This window comes from Vanellus vanellus, assembly GCF_965231255.1.
Source record: "Vanellus vanellus genome assembly, chromosome: 17".
NCBI classification, from domain to species: Eukaryota; Metazoa; Chordata; class Aves; order Charadriiformes; family Charadriidae; genus Vanellus; species Vanellus vanellus.
Window position 1 is genome coordinate 8,218,493 of NC_138922.1, and position 15,747 is coordinate 8,234,239.

General features: G+C 53.3%; 1 protein-coding gene across 1 annotated transcript in view; it reads left to right on the forward strand.

The window, feature by feature from the left end:
- The first annotated feature begins 631 nt into the window (after positions 1-631).
- Positions 632-15,747, forward strand: part of CACNA1G (calcium voltage-gated channel subunit alpha1 G) — a 103,162-nt gene continuing 88,046 nt past the window's right edge. Inside the window, exons 1-4 of the mRNA XM_082492405.1 lie at positions 632-739; positions 1,211-1,344; positions 11,390-11,487; positions 13,640-13,799. Coding sequence (XP_082348531.1) covers positions 647-739; positions 1,211-1,344; positions 11,390-11,487; positions 13,640-13,799 — 485 coding nt within the window. The 5' untranslated portion in view covers positions 632-646. The remainder of the gene's footprint in view (positions 740-1,210; positions 1,345-11,389; positions 11,488-13,639; positions 13,800-15,747) is intronic.

The window sequence follows — 15,747 nt, forward strand, 5'->3', positions numbered from 1 at the left end:
ATCCTGCCCCAAAAGTAACAGCTTCCAAAGTCTGTCCTGGCAGCTCAGCTCTTTAAAATTGCTCCAAGCGGCAGGGGATGGACTCTGCCGGCCCTCGCAGTCTTAAGGCTTTTAGGCAGTCAGTTAATGGTTTTGACAGTCTTAATTTGGACTGGGAATGAAAAGTTCAGGCAGTGACTTGAGGGTAACGCCCCTGGGATATGCTGCGACATAGTTGATAGAAAATTGTAATGTTGTTAAAGTGCTTTTCCATAAAATGCCAGGAGAAGAAATTAACGGTGTGGGTTTCTGTTGTTTTTTTTTCCCTAAAAGTTGATGTCGTTCTTTGAATTTAATTTTTTAATCCGTCCCATCAGCACTCAGCGCTCTCGCCACGCCACTTCCATTTTATAGCGGTTTTCGCATTAGCTGTAGCCCCTGCTGTCCGCGTGGGGAGAACACGCCATGGGTTTGCCGTGCGGGTGTCTAAATGGCAGGCAGGCTCTCCGCGCAAAACCAGATAGAACCTAACCTCGAGAAGCTGGCACGTGCCTTGCTTTAAAGACCGGAATAACTTTTCCGATTCAGCGGTGGCCGCTCGCGGATGCTCGTTCGGATCCGTTGCTTCCTTGACGGGGCGCCGTGCAGGTGGTTCGAGAGGGTGAGCATGCTGGTGATCCTGCTCAACTGCGTGACGCTGGGCATGTTCCACCCCTGCGAGGACATCGCCTGCGACTCGCCGCGCTGCAGGATCCTCCAGGTACGGCTCGGACGCTGCTTTTAGCTTAACGGCGGGCCCGGATTGAGGGGGAGCGGGAAAGACCGAGCTGCGGCGGAGGTAGCCTGGGATGGCTGGGTCCCCCCAGCACATAAAAAATGTTGATTTTGGTGCTCGGATGTGAACACACGGTGTCATCAGGCAAAGCCCCTGCCAGGCTGGGCCTGCCCCAGCGTAGCCAAGCCTTGCTCGGAGTGCCTGGGGTGGGTCAACCATTGCGTTTGTAGTGAAAGCAGAGCCCAAAATATACTTATCCCTTTATCCCAGCGCCCTGGGGGCTGTCGGCCAGACTGGACTGGGCGACGACACGGCGTTGCTCCCAGGACTGCCTCTTCCCAGGGATTTTCGCCCTCGGTGGTGTGAGAGGAGACCTCGTTGAACTCAGGTCTCCGATTCCCTCCCCCGGTGCGAGCGTGCAGCGATGCATCCCTCCTCCCCGCCTTTCTTTTGCAGAGCTTTGACGATTTCATCTTTGCCTTCTTCGCCGTGGAAATGATCGTCAAGATGATTGCACTGGGGATTTTTGGGAAGAAATGCTACTTGGGAGACACATGGAACCGCCTGGACTTCTTCATTGTCATCGCGGGGTAAGGCCAGCACGGCGGGTCCCCCTCCCTGTGCCTCTCTGTTGTCATTCATGGCTCTGCTTGGCGAACGTCGGGTTTGGGGGAAGTGACTGGTTTGCAGCGGTGAAGGCTGGGGGCTTGCTGGACGCCGGCGCTGTTGGTGTTGTCCGTCCTGGCTCCACAGCGGGGATCACCACCCGGACCACAGCGGTCCCTCCGGTCCTCTCCGTAGCTCGGGGGAGAGCTGACGCTCAGCTCGTGGAGCAGGGCAGGGTGACAAAAGCTGTGTGTAGTAGCTTTTGGCCAGCCCGTGCCCTGGGGGCTCCTCGCTGGGCGATGGGCTCCGCACTTCTCCCTCCAGCCGCGCCGGTGGTTTCGGTTTCCATCGGGCGAGGTGGCAGCGGAGCGGGCGGTTGGGAGCTCAGAGCAGCGTGCCAGGGAGGGCAGTGCAGTGAAACGTTCATGATTGCCCTCCTGATTATACTTTTTTTTTTTTTTTTTTTTTTTTTTGTAGTGAGGGAAAGCGACCAAGTTTGCCTTTTTGAGTGTTTGCCTTTCAAAGGCACCTGGTTTGAATTAAAGGCTCTTCCAGCACCCGAGAGTCTCCTGGCGGAGGCTGGAAATCCACATGAAAAGTCCCTGGCCCCCGGCCAGCGAGCTGAGTTTCTTTGACACACGAATCGCTCGCCGGCCCTTGCCTCCCCTCCCCGCTCGAAGAGCTCAAAGACCTTTGGGAAAACAGTGTTTTTTTCCTCTTTTGATAGAGCTAGAGATCAAATTTATTAGATTTTCCTGGAAAGGAGCAGGGAGCCCTCCCAGTTGGGCTATTTCCCTGGTGTGGGTTTGGTGTGCACCAAGAAGGGGCAACGCCTTGGTGGGCTTTGCTTATGGTCCATCACTGGCTCCATAAGGTCATGGCAGACATCTCTACTAGGCAGCTGGGAGAGCCAAAGCAGTGGCCCAGTAAAACCAATAAGGAGGGGCCAGGTATCCCAGTGCATCCTTGGCCTGGAAAACTCATTACCATGGCGTGCTGCAGAGGCCAAAAGATGTGGCAAGACTCAAGACCCAGACTGGAAGCAGAGATGGAGGGCAGAAAGGCCAAGAGCTGTAACTGTCCCCATAAATCCATCTTCTACAGGAGGTCACAAGCTCATGGTTTCCAGCTGCACCGGCCTCTGGCTCCTTGGGTTAGGAGAGGGCTCAAAGTTTCTTCCTGAAGTGTCTGAGCAACATTTAGGGGCTGCAGCGATGGGACATGGACAAGGTGGGACCCTGGGTCCGACCAGCTCTGGTAGGGTTGTAATCAGCAGCACATCCAAGGGCTGGAGCCTGCTACAGCCGCCTGTGTATTCTTTATTTCTTCTTCTTCGTTATTTCTTATACTAGAGTAAGGTGTAATGAAGAACCAGACCCAGGCAAGGCCAGGCATCGCACCTGGGGGGGCTCGGGGAAGCATGGTGGTGGGTGCTGGGCCGCTTCCAGCTCTGCCATCCCGGGATACTGCTGCGTTCCTCCCCCCCAGGCCGGTCCTCGCCTTGCCTTGCAAGTCTTGAATTGTAAGGTGAGCTTGCAAGTTGAGCTTGTAAAGTCTTTGGAGCTAGAGTAGAGTTGTTCTTGATGTGCTTCGACAGAGACCCCACCATGATGGGACCTCAGTCTAGAGGGACATCAGCAGAGACCATCCCAATTCCTGCTGCTAAAGTATAGCTGCACTTTGCTCAAGCAAGCATCCAGTCTCCTGCCCTTCTGCTGCACCTGGATGGGCATTTGGGTGTGCGATAGCTGCCTCCTGCTGGGGCAGAGTACGGAGAGCAGCACCGACCTCCTCTCTGATGCATCCCCCTTCCCGCATCCCCTCTCCCGCATCCCCCTTCCCGCATCCCCCACGCGCGGAGGCATTTATTTGCTGCAGAGGTTTTGCAGCCTCGCAGCTCCACCGCTCCCGTGACTCCTGCCAGGTCGGCTTTGCCTCTCGCTAAATGACGGGTCTTTCCTCTGTGTGCATGAATTGTTCCCATCTGGGCCCCGTCAAAACCAATTCGGCTGACAAAGGATCAAACTGGATTTAAATGCAAAGCGGAGCCTCTCCTCCCCCAGTGTCCGTTTTCTCCGCTGCCTTTTGCGCCCTTGTGCTCTCCTCCGTCCCTCTCCCATCCATCCTGGAGCACTGCATCCTGCTCGGAGCATCGCTGCTGTCCTGGAGGGTCCCTCAGCCATCCCCGGCAGCACCAGGCGCTAGGAAAAGCCAAAGTTCTTGTCTTGAACACAAGATGTACGTAAAAAACACTAAGGATAAGAGAAAAAGCATGCCCAGGGGCAAATCCCAACCAGACAGAGGGAAATTCCTCCGGTAGCCCCTTAATGCAGCTCTGTAGTTCCCACGTGGGGCAAATTGCCCCAACGAGCATCCCAGACCGTGGTGCCAACAGCAGAGCATGAGCTGAGCTCGACTCGGAGGCATCTTGCATCTGAGCGGGTGCCTGATGTGGGGAAAGGGGCCGGAGCCGAGATGTGGCCCTGGAGGAGGGCGTGCGCCGGGGCGATGCTCGAATCCCCTCCGTATTCGCTAGGTACTCGATGAAGCGCATCACATTTTTATGCAGGTCTTGCGCAAGGGCTTCAGCCAGGTTCCCCGGTGAAGTCACAGGAGGAGACACCCCCAAACTAACATTTCCAGGGGGCCCTGGTGACCACAAGGAAGCAGCTCTGCTTCTACCTTCCCACTTTTTTCCTCCCTGTTTTCATGCGAGACGTGGGAGGAGGGAAGCAGCAGGACGGCGTGGGCTCCCCAGTGCCCGGCAGGTCCCCGGGCTCCTGCTCTCCCGCTTTCCCGCTTTCCCGCTTTCCCTGCCGCTTCGCTGCCCACGGGCTGCAGAAAGTCATGGCAGGGGGAGAGGAGAAGCAGCAAACCACGTCTGTGGGGCATCGGGTGGGGGAGGCACGTCGTGCCGGGGGACACGCGGGACACGCTGTGCGCTCCCACGGGCAGACCTCCCACAGAAACCCTTCCCAACCACCACCCGCCTAGGAGAGGCTTCCAAAAAAAAACCCCCAAACCCTGTGGCATGGCATCCTCCTCATTCATTGAGAAGTTTCTGGACTTGCCACGGGTTGAAAGCATAGAGAAACTTTTTTTTTTTTTTTTTTTTGTGCGTGTTTGCCCCAAATCTGCTGCTTGCAGAGGGCTGGGAGAGCCGCTCGGGTGCTGCGCTCGCTCCCGCCGCGCTGCCGGCCACTTTCGTGGCATGCCATTAAGTACTTCTCAGCTCCGTTAAACTGTCCAGACCAATCTCATGAGCTCATGGAGAGTAAATGACTTCTTTGTGACAATGTAATGCAATTAGTGCTAATTGTAGAGTGTGTAATGTCTGCAACACATCTCTGTAATTACAGTAAAACTTGCTGGAGATGAGAATAGCGCTGTATTATCAAAACTCAGCTTAGTGAAACACGGCTTTGGCTGTAGGTTATGGAGTTGCACGGGGAAAAGGGAAGAAAAAAAGTGATGAATGACATAATTATGTTGTGTTATTTTAAGGAAGAGGATTTGGGGAGTTAGCTTTTAAGAGAACGCTTGAAGGTTAACGGGCCTTGCAAGCCAGCTCTCACCCTCTAAAGACGATTCAATACGATTTCGACCTCTCTCGGCGCAAGACGCAGATGTATCGAGGATGAACGCTTGTTTATATGCAAAAATATGCAGCGTCATTTACAGTTTAGTGCCGGCCCAGGCTCTGGCTGGTGAACCGCAGCGGTGGGATGGAGGTGTGCTGCTTCGGGACCCCGCACCCGCTCTGCCTCCCCCTCCTCCGGGCACAGGGAGCTCTTCTCCGATCAGCCTGTGGGAAGAGGGACAGCCACAGACTGAGATCTGCCTGCTTCTCAGCTGGAGCCATCCCCATCCCCATCCCCAGCCACGTTATTGCAGTCCCACCAGCTTGTTTTGACTTTGGTCGATGAGGACTTCCCTGAACTTCTGCATCCCTGTGGATTGAGTTGTGCTTTAAACCATCCTCATAAAAAAAACAAACAAACAAAAAAAAAAACAACAAAACAAACAAAAAAAATCAAAAAACCCAAACCAACAAAAAAAATGGTGAATCATTTTCCCAGGGGAGAGCCTTTAAATCAGGGGTGATTTGGTACGATGAGAGCTTACAGGGTTCCTCTCTGCCTTCTCTAGACACAGGGTCCGTGCCTGCTCCGCTCCGAGCAGGGCTGCGCATCGTCCCGCGGTCAAGTTGTGCGGATCTGCTCTTGCTCCGGGCTCGGTCAGTTGTTTGGCGGCGTCTGCGGAGTGCTGTTTGTGCTTTGCTCCTTGTAACGGTAATGGGCCTCTCTTAAAAGACTTTGCAGGAAAGTTAAACACTTCTGGAATATTTTGCTTACAATTTGAGAGGAGCCGGGGCTGGAGGGGGTTGGCAGGCTGCTTCCTTCACAAACAGAGACACCGTTCTCTATTTCTCTTTGCTTCCTGAACACTTCTTCTAATGTTTGTTATCGTTTTTTCTCCCTCTGTGTTTAAGAGTTAGCTCCACTGAAGTCTTCATAAACAACCCTTAAGGATGTCTTGCTCCCTCCTGGTTTTGAGTGCTGAATTTCAGGGACGAGGCGTGCTGCAGGAAGCCTCGCTGTGTACTTAGATAACAGGAGAGAAAGGGATGCTGCAGTCCCTCGCTCCATCCCTGCTCTGTCTAAACCCGGGTGGCTTCTGAAGAGCTCTTGAGCTCAGAAGTTGGGATAAGGCGATGCCGCCGGACCGGTCTCCGCGGGGAGTGGCGATCCTGCGGCTGCGGGGTTCCTGCTGGGTGCTTTGGGTGACGCTTCCAGCGTGTGGCCTTCACCTCACGGCGCCGGTTCTCTTCGCCAGCAGGGAGGGCTGCTCTGAAGGGCACCTGGGCTGTACGAGGCTCATCAAAGGGCCGTTTCAACTCCCCGGTTCAGAGATGGGGAAGAAAGCGTTGGCACGGGGCAGCCCGCGGGAGTCCCCGCTGCAGCCCCCCGCTGCGACTGCGGGCAAAGGCTGTTCTTTCCCTGTGTATTAGTCCTTTCATCCCTTAAAAAAAAAAAAAAAGAAAGAAAAATAACAGTGAGGCAGGGATGAATGTTGCTTTTTCATCCCCTCTGCCTGCCTGTATCGATCCCCCTCGCGCCGAGGAGCGGCCCCTTGGAGACGTGGCTGCGCGGTGCCCTCTGCGCTGCCCGGGCACCCCGAGCGCCGCGGGGTAATCGCCCGTGTAAATAGCTGATTTGCACACGCAATTACCCAATGTGCAATCGCAGCCGCAGCCCCTTTGAGCTGCAGCGAAAGCTGCACCAAACCCTCTCCCAGGAGCCCGTCCCTCTCCGGTGCTTTCCGGGACGGCCGCGAGTGCGCTGCCAGCCGGGAGCCTCTTTGCTCTGAGCAGAAGTGGCACAACCGCATCAGCCGATGCTCGTGATTGCAAACCTCCGGGGGTTCAAAATCTGGGGTAGAGCTTTGCAATTTGATGCTTTAAATGGTTTTTGGGAGGATGAAGAGCAGCTGAGACCTGGGGCCGGTGAAGCCCCCTCACTGCGGGTGCTCTCTGCTCCGTTCCGCCTTCCCGCAGCCTTTGCAGCCTTCCAAGCGGAGCATCCCGAGCAAGGCACGTCCCTGACTCACCGAAACCTGCTGGGCCAAAGAAACCCCTCGGCAGCCTCCCTCGCAGCCGAGCTGACTCAAACCCACCTGTGAAAAGCCTTGTATTTTTGAAGTTTTAGGACTTTTCTAAAGCGAATTTGTTGATTTCTTTCCGTTCTTCAGCTGAACTTGCCGCTGCTTCAAGAGCCTCGTTAGTCAAGTGTCCTGGCTGGGACACACGGTGTGGCTGGATTCAGCAGGCTGCAGAGTTCACGCTCCCTCCGGTGCTGTTCTTTTTATTCCCTTCAGCTTGATTAAAATGAGTATTTTTAAAATTAAGCAACACCCACGACTGTGGCGAGACTCGCGAGGCTTCAAAATCAAAACCGGAGCACGGCAAAGGCGGCGAGGGCCGGGAGGGAATTTCATTCCGGCTTTCTGAAGATACAACGCCGCCTAAATAATTTCCCCTTGTCTTTTCCAACACCGGTGGCTTAATACCGTCCACTGATGGCTGTGCTGTGTAGATAAAGGGTGCCTGGATGCCCAGTTTTGGCAACCTTTTAACACTGAATAAATCCGAGCCTATCTCCCGCCAGCGGTGAGCGGCGGCTCCGTGCCTCTGCGGGCAGAGGGGTGGGCGGCTCCCGGGGGTGCCGCGCTGCCTCCTGCGGGTTCCTTATGTGACCTGGGTCACGTCCCCTGGCGGTATGGCAGCCTTGGCACCCAGCTGTGAAAGGGTAGAGCCCAAGCTTTCCTCGGAAAGCGTCCTCAGCACAAACTCCGCGGCTCCGACGGGTTTTCACACCGTCTTCTGCTTCCCGAGCGGGAGTGGTCCCGGGGACGGGAGCGGAGCCAGGGCTGCAGGCAGGGTGGGTTGGAGAGGTGGTGCCGGGTAGGTGTGGAAAGGGCTTTGCCGGCACTTGTGTGCTCTGTTCGAGGCTCGCTGGGTGAGAAGAGCCCCTTCAGCCCTGCCTGTCCCCTCCAGAGCTCCTGAGCATCACTTCTGGGAGCCCTCCGCTGCAGGCGGGGGTGCTGCCTGGCGCTGGGCTTACGAGATCCTTCCCAAGGCTTTGGCTTTTATTTGAAAGAAACCCCCGCGTGCTCCGAGTCTTGCTATCTCCAGGCAGAACAGGAATGAATTTCAGCTGCCCGGTCCATCCCGAGCCATCCCTTGTGTCTGTCTGTCTGTCTGCTGAGTCCCAGGAGTTTTCCTTCTCGGAGGAGCGTTTGCCAAAGGTTTGCTTCAGCTCTCTCTCTGCATCCCACCACCAGCCCGTTGTACGTCTGGCTTTGCAGATGCTCCGCTTTTATTCTTAGAAAGTCCTAAATATTTCCGCTTTCCTTCTGAATAACTCCAGCGATCGGGGGTTGCTGATGACTCTGACGAGTCTCAGCGTTTGCTGTGAATCCATCCTATTTAACGCTGAGTGTTTTTCTGAGCCTTTATCGCGGCTGGGTACCCGGCTCCGTGGCAGAGGCGCTGACAGGCATCGCGCTTCTCCCTTTGAACGGAAACGACGTTTGAGCTGAAGTTTCATCGGGGGCTTTTTACACTGCAGATTTTCAATGCGTAAATGTTCTATCTGCTGGTAAATGCAGCTGCCACCTCGCCAGCTGGTGACATCCCGACATTCGTCCTCCCTGGGTATTTTCCCTTGCCAGGGACGTGGATTGATTCCTCCCCTGCGTCCCCTTGCCTTGGGAAGTGACCTTACAGCTGGGAAGTGGTGGGGTTCTCATTGGACTTGCTCTTTAGTGACTGATTTTTACCCGCTTCCCCCGCCCCCCCCAATACTGGGTTTCTCTCAAGGATCTTGAGCTGTTGGTTATCAGGGATGTGCCGATCCCGTAGTGTAGGTCTGGGCTGAGCTTGCGGAGCTGTAACACCGGTGCCGGCAGCAGTGTCCGGCAGCAGAGGTAGGAGAGCACCTACCTGCCCTGGGTCTTGGTGTTCAAGAGTTTGCTTAAGCCGGTGGGTTGTTGGTTGGTTGGTTTTTTAAATTTGGCATTTTAATTGTTGTTTGATATGTTAAATCTAAATGCATTTTATGACACGGCCTTTGCAGATTACAAGCACGCGCAGCTCTGGAAGTGAGTCTAGAGCTGTCACCGATCAGAAAATGATTTGTCTTGGTGCAAATAACCATATGCTGCTCTGAATTTTGCTGGTAGTCTCTGTTTTAATAATGGATGAAAGAAAAGCTGTATGTTTGACATGAGCTTTTTACCCAAATCCTGCAAACTGTACAAAAATCTTATTTTCAAACAGCAGGTGAAACTTGAGAACCGTTAAAGTCCAGGGAAATTGTTGCTCCTCTCCTTACTGCAGCCCAAACTCACCCAGTGCGGTGAGTCCCGGGCACCGGGGAAGGGACTGGTTTTGTCACTGGAACCAGGTGGGCTTTCATGGACATGCTGCCTTCCTCTCTGCTCGGGGGATGAGAACAAACTCGTAGCATCCACGCGTGTCCATCCAACGTTCGTATTCCGGGACTGCCCCGTGGCTGTGGGCGTCAGCTAAATACAGAGGGATACGTTGAGGTTATTTTGATCTTAGATATGTTTTGATCGTCGTCATCCTCCTCATTAGAGCCTGTCAAGAGAAATGGGATAAAATGTCTGTGCATTGACCGTGGAGTTGCGTATTTGGGGGCTAGAAAGGGAAAGTCTTCTCCACCCCAGGTGCTCCTCACCTGCTGATGGCCGGGAGGGAGGAGAGGGGGTTTGGCTGATCACAGCAAGAGCAGAATCCCCCCAACGCACTGCAGCCATGGCAAAGCTCACACGGCACTGATGAATCCCGCGGGATTTCCAGTGGGGAGGGAGTGGGCAGCACTGATGCCTTTGTGCAAGGTGCGCGCAAAGCGTCTCCCAGAAGTTTGACATCTAATCGGGTACGATTAGACGTGACAAGTGATAGGACAAGAGGAAACGGGTTCAAGTTATGTCAGGGCAGGTTTAGATTGGATATTAGGAAGCATTTTTTCACTGAAAGGGTTATTAAACATTGGAATAGGCTGCCCGGGGAGGGGGTGGATTCACCATCCCTGGAGGTGTTTAAGAAAAGGGTAGATGAGGTGCTTAGGGACATGGTTTAGAAGTGGTGGTGTTTTTATCAGGGTAGGTTAACAGTTGGACTTGATGATCTTAAAGGTCCCTTCCAACCTCACTAATTCTATGATTCTATGATTAATTCAGGCCAGGGTGGGTGTGGAGAAAGGTTGCGACTGGGCAGCAGAGTGCCTGTCTGAAAGATGGGGCTGGAGGAGCGTGGTTTGTTTGTCTTTGCAAAATCAAGGCTGAGAGGAGATGTGATTTGTCCTCTGTAAATACATCGGGTGAGTAAACACCAGGGACAAAGAGCTATAGAAGCTACTTAAAAGGCAGCACTGGCATAAGAACAAATGGATGTGAGCTTGTCCTGAATAAATTCGAGCTGAAAGTTAGGCTTCTGACCACCCAACTAGCTTTCCTCCAACCACCCAACTAGCTTTAAGATGGAATTTGATAATTTTCGGAAGAGATGAATATCCTGCAGTTGCCTGTGGCAGCGGGAGCCGGGGCGTGCGGGGAGCCTCGTGGTCCCCCGGCCTTGCCTTTGCCTGGCTCTGCCTCTTCACAAATGCTTTTGGGTAGAGCTCTTGTGTTTTCCTGCGGCTGGAGAGCAAAGTCCTGGTGGTGACGAGACCGATGGCCCCACCGTGCTTGAGCAAAGGTGCCGTGAGCAGAGCGAGTGGGTGCTGGGGGTCCCCAGCGACTTGCAGCAGTCCAAGCGCAGCCTCGGACTATGTCCCGTGAAGGTCGCGCCTCAGTGTCCCGAGCTGTGAAATAACCCCGTCAGGCACAGCGTAGGAGCAGCGGGAGGTTCCTTGGTCCACGTTTGCCCCATTTGTTATCTACAAGTGCCATCAGTTTTGATTTGTGTGCTTGCCCGCCCACCCCAGTCCCGGCTGCCAGGGATCTCTGCTGGGTAGGGCCGGCACAGCTCGGTGTCCCGTGCTGTGCGCCTCCTGGGCCCTGCGGAGAGGGTCTGCACCGGGGCATGCTCCTCTGCTTTTTCGGGTTTTGGTGGTGCTCAGCACAGCAAACCCAGATTTGTTAGAGGATCTGTACAATTGTTGTTAAAAACAGGGCTGTGTCAGGAAATTACCATCCTGGAGTGTGCAGGGACTTTCAGAAGCTTCTGCCCCGGACCTGTGCAAAAACAGTAACCAAAGCAGATGAGAGAGAGAGATCAGTGGCGGTGGGAGCTGGTGTATCACGTTCTCGCTCATTGACTTTATTCTGATACGCAAACAACCCTTAATTAATTCCTCTGGCAAACTTTCCTGATGGGAGAGATGCAGTAACAAGTCCCTCTGTGAGTGGTTGGCATATAATGTTTGATTTATAATGTTTGATAATCTAACATTTCTCCAGAAGATCCTTGACGTTCCTCCACATTCGTGTCTTCCGCAGGATGCTGGAGTACTCCCTGGACCTGCAGAACGTCAGCTTCTCAGCGGTCCGCACCGTCCGCGTCCTGCGGCCGCTCAGGGCCATAAACAGGGTCCCCAGTAAGTCGGATTCTTATTCCTCCCAGTTGATGCAAGTTCTTTATATCTGTGCCCCAAAGGTGGAAGAGCAAACACAGATGCTTCCCGTTGCAGCTGAAGCCTTCACCCAAGCTTGGTAGCGCGAGGTCTCTGGTTTCCAGTGCCTGGCGCTCCCCTGCTTTAAATAATATTCCTTTTGACACCTGTGGGATCAGAGATGAGACACCAGTCAATAAGATATCCAAGACTGTCTTCAGATGCCTTCCTTTCTTATCTGAAGAGGGTTTTAAGAGGCTGCTAAGGTGTAGGGATGCCGCTGATAGGGATGGACTGAGCCAACAGCCTTTGCCAGGCAGCACAGGCAGAGGGGTCTGGTCTGAGTCACGCTGCTCCCACCCCCCCTGTGCTACTCCATCCTTCCCTGGAGAAATTGGGGTGAGGAAATCTTGTTGTGCCTGGAGACAACCCCCCGAGAGGTGCCAAGGAGCCTGCTCTTGGAGCATCTCTCGCTCTGCTCCTCAGAGCTGGTCTGTACATCAAAACTCCCCAACGCCTCCAGAGCAAGCCCGGGTGGGATGGGAGATGGCTAGTCAGTCCTGGTTTATCAGGTCATGCGTGAGGATCTGAGACCCCGCCTTGAAGACCAACGGGTGGCATTGCCTGCTCCTGCATGGCAGCAGGCGATGGCAGTCCAGCCGCCTGCTCGGAGAGGCACTGGCCATCGCTACCCCCACCAAACTGCCCAGGGAGCCGCTCCTGCTGCGCCGCGCTGGGCAAAGCCCGGAGCGCTGCGAGAGGCGCTGAGCTCCGTCCCTCTCGGACACTCTACGGACCAGGTGTGTTAAGCGTAAGGACAACTGACTGCATCAGAAATGTCATTTTCCTGGTCCCACGGTCCTGGGTATCGAATCCAGCATTGTTTTAGCCAAATTAAATCCAAGCCTGAACTCCCCTATGTGAACCAGCCCAATGCCTTGACGAGAACTAATCAGCTTCAGTTCTGATTGCCGATGCTGGAGGTGCCTGGGCTCTATTTATTTTTCTGGTCCTGACTCTTGAACTTTATCTGGCTTTGCTGCCGCTGTTGCTGCTGTTTCAATCGTTACAGCAGCTTCAGAATCCTGTTTGCAATGTTGGTTTTTTTTTTTATCCCCTCTGCTGAACTGATGGATGGCTGAATTTATCCGCCACTGTCTAACTGGGGATGTAATTCACTTAATGTATTTTGAAATCCCGGGTAATTTATCTTGGCTTCTCTGCAACATCGTTACAATGGGATGGGAATGTAAGGTGGGAAAAAAAAAAAGAGTTTTGTATGATGATAAATGCAGTAACCGCAGAAAGTCATTTCAGTTAATTAGATGTTGATGCAAGGTGGTTGTCCCCCAGCAGAGGAGTAGAAGAAAAACCCTGACAGAGGAGGTGACAGCATCAGGAAGAGAGAAAAAAAAGTCTTCTTGAAGTATCAAAGTAAAGGGTGCAACAGTAAAGCTTTCTTTAAATGAAAATCAATATAAACGAGTGAGAGAATGCAGAAGATGGGGAAAGAAGGAGAGTGAGAGATGAGCAGAATATTACAGAGACGTCAGATGAAATCAATTTTTTTGTGTGTAAATGTCAAGTTGAAGTCACCATCAATTTGTCTTTGTTACAGAACTGGCTGTTCCTGAACTTGTGAGAATTAACTGCCAGAGAGAGTCCTGTATTTTAAGGAAGAGAGGGGATTTAGGGTGGATCAGGGGAATTAGGAAGGGAAGGGAATTTTAATATATAGAGCAGGGAAAGAAATAGGTCTGAGCAAGAGAGAACATCAGGGTTTGGTCTCAGGGAAGAAAGGAGACATATAATTGCTAGAAAACTTTAGGAGGAGAAGAGGACTTGAGATGTGTTGGTGAGGGGAGGGAGAGGAGAAGGGAAGGTAGGTTGTGTGCCGGGGAGCAGGGCACGGATGAAGGGGGTATCCCAGGGGCTTTGGGGGGAAAGCAGGGGGGACTGGGGAGCTGCAGGTGTTTGCAAGCCACGTGTGGGTGACAAGGACAGCAGATGGGAAGGCAGTGGCTGTCAGTGGAAGGAGAACTATGGATGGAAAGGAAAAGGTCAGGAGGACATAGCTGGAATAACAAAATCCAGCGTGGACTTTTCCTCTTCCCTGAGCTCTTCCTCTTCTCCTCAGGTATGCGTATCCTGGTGACACTTCTTTTGGACACGCTGCCTATGCTGGGGAATGTCCTCCTCCTCTGCTTCTTTGTCTTCTTCATCTTTGGCATCGTGGGAGTCCAGCTGTGGGCAGGTTTGCTCAGGAACCGCTGCTTCCTCCCTGAGAACTTCAGCATGTGAGTCTGCGCAGGCAGCAGAAGTGTCTCTCCACCTTGGGCGAGTCTGTTCCTCCAGGAGACAAGGCTATCCTCCATTATCCTCCTGGTCTTCCCTAAATGCTCCCTGCTCCTAAATGCCACCGCAAGTCCTGCCCCGCCACGCACGGCCAGAACGGAGCGAGCTGTGACTATTTGCCATTTGAGTCCTGCAGGGCTGTCCTTAACCCTCAGCTGGCACGTGGGAACCTCTCTGATTGACAAGAGCCTCCAAAAAAACCCCGAGCGTTAGAGTTCAGGCTTTCTAAATTCAGCATATCATTAACGTGTGACCTTTTCTGCATTTGTCAAGACGTTGAGGTCTGAATCCCATTCAGCAGCTGGTGGTGTTACTCTGTATGGCATTTGTAGTCCCACCTAAATCCCAGGGAATGCTGATGGAGCTACCATACATTTCAGGATGCTAAATCCTTTTCAGTCTTGGAGCAAGAGATAGTCCCTGTCCCAAAGTGCTGTTGTTCACGCGTCCCTGGATTTTAAGGCCAAGAGGGCTATTGCGATCAAACGGGGTTTTGTAGCACCCCGTTTCCTGGCCAGCCAGTGTGCCAGATGTAGGAATGTTTGAACAGTGGTTGAAATAACCCTCTGTTCTGGTAGCTGTCAGCCTCTTTCAGAGCGGGATTTCCATACCTGTTCTCCTACCTCCCTGCTTTTTTCCACCACCTCCCTCCCTTCAAATGCCAGGAGAAGGGCCTGTGACAGCAAGCCCTTGATGGCTGCTCTGCTGAGCTCCGGCCCTCCAGGCTGGTGCTCGGTTATCTGGTTGTCTTCACGTATGGCAACCGCACTGCAGATAGTGCCGTGAGCCCAGAAACGGAGGAAGGTGCCAATCTGACAGGCTCCTCTCTTGTTATTAGGGGTTATCAGCTGCAAAACAAAAGGCTCCCAAACTCCGTCACCTTGCTGTGGATCGCTTCCAAATGTCAACTCAGAGTTGATGTGGGTAGATCCACACCTGGATGGAGAAGTCCTGCACACCCAGAGCCTCTCGCTTGCACACAGCAGGATCATAGGATCATAGAATGGTTAGAGTTGGAAAGGACCTTGAAGGTCATCTAATTCCAACCTGGAACACCAGGACACCTTCCACTAGATTAGGTCGCTCAAAACCCCATCCAATCTGGCCTTGAGCGCTTCCAGGGGCTGTGGCCGGTTTGGCTCCTGGGTCCGGCGCTGGCATGATGCACCTTTTATCATCTTCCAGTCAACTGCCACCCCTCTTGTAGGTCGTGCCCTCAAAGGGCAGTTGGGACAGTCATTACCAGGGCACGTCCCCGTTAAGTAAATGGCGGTGGAGCAGGGGGACTGCTTCACCACTGAGTAAATCCGAGAGAGCCCCAGGTTTGGGTGCTGTTTAATTGAGCCAGAATTCCAGGGGTTTAGATAAGCTTTGGAGGGTATTAAAGGCAATTCCGCAGGAATTAACCAGGCTGAACTAGGCTTAAAAATATCTTTGCAAGCTTTAGTGGGAGTCCTGGCAGCATTAAGGAGATAGCTGTGTGCAGAGCGAGAAGCCAGTTTCTGGCTGGCCATAGGTTGTTTCATCTCCCTGAAGGGTGTTTTTGCCTGGTTTGCTGTGGCAAAGCCACCCTCAGAGGGAATTTGGAGCTTATCTGTGGGCTGAACAGGCACTGTGAAATGCAGATGAAGGCCCTGTGTTTGGTTCTTAGGAAGCTTGGGAGGTCCTTGTACGTAGCCTCTCCCCAAGCCATTCTCAGCATCTCCAGGAGGGCAGGAGATACAGGAGCTTAAACTGACCGATTTCCATCTTCCTGCAGCAAAGATGTTTGAGAGAAGCCCTGCCAGGCTGAATCCTGCTCCTGGTCCCCTAAAGTCAAAGCCGGAGCACTTCCAGATGGAGTGACTCTTAGTAATGTCATCAGAAGGGTTACTGAGTGGGCGAGTGCTC